We start from the raw sequence: 4,155 nt of genomic DNA, 5'->3' as shown, positions 1-4,155 counted from the left end.
TCATCAGAAAAATAAAAGTGAGAAAAAATAGAGAAAAATGAAGCGGCAGAGAATGTGAGGAAGGAAGGTAATCAAAGAGAGAGAGAGAGAGAGAGAGAGAGATAGATAGAATGAAAGAGGGAAGTGAAAGAGAGGGAGTAAGATAAGTCGGCACGGAATATTTTATAATTATAACTAAAGACTGAAAGGTGGTAAAAGATTTGAAAATTTGAAATTATTTTTCTTCCTTCCGCTCCCACGTATCAGCAGCCACACAATCCTTTTAATTGGCTATTTTATTTATTGATGCTAAGTATGTATATTAAATTGCAGTGTAGTACTTTGCTTAGAGTTGCTTTTCCTATTTTGCAACTCTTTTGAATTATGTCGAAACAGCTCTTGTTTCTTGATGTTCGTATATCCTATATTTACTAGAAGTGGTAAAACTGCATTATAAACATCAAGAGGAGTTTTTAACCCCATGCAACTATTAAAATATGCAACTTAGCTGTAAAAAAGGCCCATTTACTCATATTCGACACGCTCAACCTCAACTGCATAAAGCAAGATCTACCATACAGAGGGACAGTGAAAGGAAGCTGTTATCAGAGTCCATTATTCTAGGAAATTAGTTACGAAGTCAAACCCAGAAACTTAGATCTTTTCCTTTTTATTTTAACAGTACTTTTATAGAATGGTAACAATCAAAAAGTAAATATATTCCCTTTCTTTATATATCCATAATCACACAACTGTATGATATGCAACTCAAATTTATATTCTACAACTTAAATTGACAAATAATTAGGGGTCAATGCGTGTATAGTGAATGCGGCCATACGACCGAGAATTCTAAGAATAGACTACCAGAAATGTAGCTTGAACCACGATTTTTTCACTGACCTGGTGCGTGTCCCGTACAGGCGGTGGGTGCTTCATTGCGGCTGTTGTTTCAACTACAGCTGGCAAACTCGTAAACTAAAGTAGACAGTCATTTGCTTTCTCCTCTCGTTTCTTTTTCGCTTGTGCCCCCGTGTTGTCCGTATGTATAACTTCCTTCCGTTATTCGTTGTCAAGGACTCCAACAACGTCCAATATTCCGTCTCTACTATCGCTGTGTACGGTTTTTCTCTTCATGATGATAGAAACAGTTTGCACTGAATAATAGTGACGATGACGTGGTGAAGAACGCCACATTTTGGCAACGTAAGTACAGGATTTCATCGTAAACAGCTGATTGGATTGCCACTCACTTAAGGTTCTTCTTCTTCTTCTTCATGCCCCTCACCGCTGTTGAAAATTCGACTACAGCGCAATTATCGCCATTCATCCGCTCATAATGGTAACATAATACTCTGCTGGCTAGCCATATTAGAAACTAAGCCAACCACGGGAAAGGTCACGTCTCCTATTTGTCATCCACAATATGCGATGACCTGGTGAAGCTCATGGGACGAAAGATGCAGGACACCATCCTGAAAGAAGCCAAGGAGGCGAAGTGTTTCTCTGTCTCCATTGACTCGACGCCTGACGTATCACACCTTGATCAGCTAACGATTGTTATCCGGTACGTTCTGCCCCATGGTCCAGTTGAACGGTTCCTGACATTCATGCCTATGATGAGACACGCCGCGGAGCAGATGGCCAGCATACTTCTGAGCTTTCTGAAGGAAAAAGGCTTGGATATTACTAACTGCAGAGGCCAGTCGTATGACAATGCGTCAAACTTGGCAGGATTGTACAATGGTGTACAGGCAATTGTGAACCGAGAATGTAAATACGCCGCTTCTATTCCATGCTTCAACCACAGCCTAAACCTGGTAGGAGATTAGGCTGTTGAAAGCTGCAGTGGCTGTGCCCAGTTTTTTTATTTTGTCAATGGACTATATGTTTTCCTGTCTGACTCAACATGTCGCTGGCAGCAAGTAAAGAATCGCTGCAGGCTGACGCTCAAGGGTTTGCCTGGAACACGAAAGTGTGAACGTGCAGATGCTGTCAAAGCGCTGATGGAAGGGTGGAAGAGCATTCAGGAAGTCCTGGATGAGCTTTCGGCAGATACGAGAAACCAGAAAGCGGGATTTTCGCGCAGGATGAACGAACTTGAGACAGCAGTTATGGCGACTGCCTGGAACGATATCCTTGGTCTTCTCAACAGTACGAGCATTAGCCTCCAAGATCCTACAGTCAGAATGACTACGGCAACTGGCTTGATGGCACCACTGGTCGCCACGGTTCAGTTTGCACGGGATAGATTTGACGTGTATGAGCAGATGACGACCGAAAAGGTTCAACACGGCGAATACAAAGATGAGCGGCGTCGAGGCCGTAAGCGAAAGCGAATGCCTGATGAAAGAGCTGCAAACGAAGCAGATCTCAGCCAAAGGGAAACGTTCAAAACTCAGACGTATCTGGTCATGATCGACAGTCTGTTAGCTGAACTGGAAAAGCGGATGAAGGCATATGACAATATTTGTAAAACATTCGGATTTCTCTCGGAGCTAACGTCATTGTGCATTGAGCAGATCGAGGACGAAGCAAGGAATCTCGTTTCCTCGTATCCAGATGACTTGGAAGACACACTGGCGGCTGAGCTGGTACAGTTTGCTGCATTTATGCGCATTCAGAAACCGGTGACTGTGAACGAATCAGCAGAGCTTACCATGTGCAGGCTTCTGTCATTGTTGAATCTTTCTCAGACATTTCCAAACGTCGAGATTGCGTTGCGCATGTATCTGTGCATGATGGTGTCCAATGCCTCTGGCGAACGGAGCTTCTCAAAGTTGGGAATAGTCAAAGGAGAGCTGCGGTCTTCAATGGGGCAGGAAAGGCTAAGCATGCTGGCGCTTATGAGCATTGAGCATGAGCTGATGCGCAGCCTTGACTTCACTGACACGATCGAAGAATTCGCGCTTGCTAAGGCTCGAAAAACACCAATATTTACATTCTCTTCCCTCAAAGTCATATATTACGTTATTATTATTACGTTATTTACGTTATTATATAAATAACTGTTAGTAGTTGATCAAATACAAACAAATTAAACATAATAAGTATACTTTACCAATCCAAATATTGCACATGCAAATAAAGTTATGTGTCCGGCTCATTTGGCATCCAGTTTCTATATACCTGTACTCTGTCTCAATCGTTCACTCCGCACATAAACTCCCCCTTTGCACTATCGGGCTGTCTTTCACACTTCCGTTCTCCTCTCTTCGTTTTGTGATAAGAGATGTTTACACTTTGTTACAACTTGAAGATGGTTCGGTTGGACCATGATCACTCATTTCGCTGCCTTCTCTAATAGCTTTCCCCCGCTGTTCTCTTACTTCTCCCAGGTATTTCCCCACTTGCTGCCCCGCTTCCTTTATCTTTATTCTGTCGTCCAGCACTTCTATCACCTCCCTCCCTGTTAAGTTTTTCATCCATTTGTCCCTTAGGTCACGTGTAGAAGGGCAGTTCAGTAGAATATGCTCGTCAGTCTCCTCTCCATCGCACATTGTTTCCATCCACCTAATCTGAACCATGCCAGTGCGCCTCTTTCCTTTTTTCCCACCACATTGATATATTTCGATTTCCCCCATTCTCTTATTCTTAGCTGTTCCCTGATTGAGGTCTTCGTTTGTCAGTCTGCTATTATTCCTTGTCTGTCTATGTCCAGTAATCTCTGTCTGATTTGGTTTTCTGCTAAAATGCCCGCCCCATACCCATTCCATTCCGCTAGCAATATAAGTAACCAGCACTAGCGCACCTCTCATAATCATTTTATGGTACATTATCATTATCACAAAAATAATAATAAAAAACCATAAAGAACAAGAATAACATTAAAATAGAAAACCAAAAAATACATAATGTTAATCATAGTATGTAAGTGCATCAGGCCCCTATTTTATCTTAATCCCGGCCCTGTCTGTATCATCAAACGTAGTATGGAGTGTGTAGTAAGGGATGATTTCAGTAGCAGCCAATTAACACTTCAAGTGATATTTTAAAATATATAGAAAATGTAGTATTTGTGTGATATTTCTAAACTTTATGTAACTTAATGAGCCCCCTCCCCCACACACATAATTTACCTTAGTTTAACACTGTTAAACTTTTGAAAAATGGACTTGATTTACAAAGCCCCCCCTTGATAACCCGTGAGCCGCACTGGAGATCAATTCTGGCTAC

The 4,155-nt window shown here is 41.9% G+C and overlaps 1 protein-coding gene across 1 annotated transcript; it reads left to right on the top strand.

The window, feature by feature from the left end:
• Positions 1 to 1,985: 1,985 nt before the first annotated feature.
• LOC146002168 (uncharacterized) lies at positions 1,986 to 2,987 on the top strand. Its single transcript, XM_083139885.1, has one exon. The coding sequence runs from the start codon at positions 1,986 to 1,988 to the stop codon at positions 2,985 to 2,987; it is 1,002 nt and encodes a 333-aa protein (XP_082996011.1).
• The last annotated feature ends 1,168 nt before the right edge of the window (positions 2,988 to 4,155 follow it).

The sequence above is a fragment of the Lepisma saccharinum genome, chromosome 18 (assembly GCF_977018435.1).
Source record: "Lepisma saccharinum chromosome 18, izLepSacc3.1, whole genome shotgun sequence".
In the NCBI taxonomy this organism is placed as follows: Eukaryota; Metazoa; Arthropoda; class Insecta; order Zygentoma; family Lepismatidae; genus Lepisma; species Lepisma saccharinum.
This window is presented reverse-complemented; position numbering and strand designations above follow the sequence as displayed.

Excerpts from the sequence above, each read along its gene's own strand:
- LOC146002168 (XM_083139885.1), top strand. The coding sequence starts at position 1,986 with ATGGAAGGGTGGAAGAGCATTCAGGAAGTCCTGGATGAGCTTTCGGCA.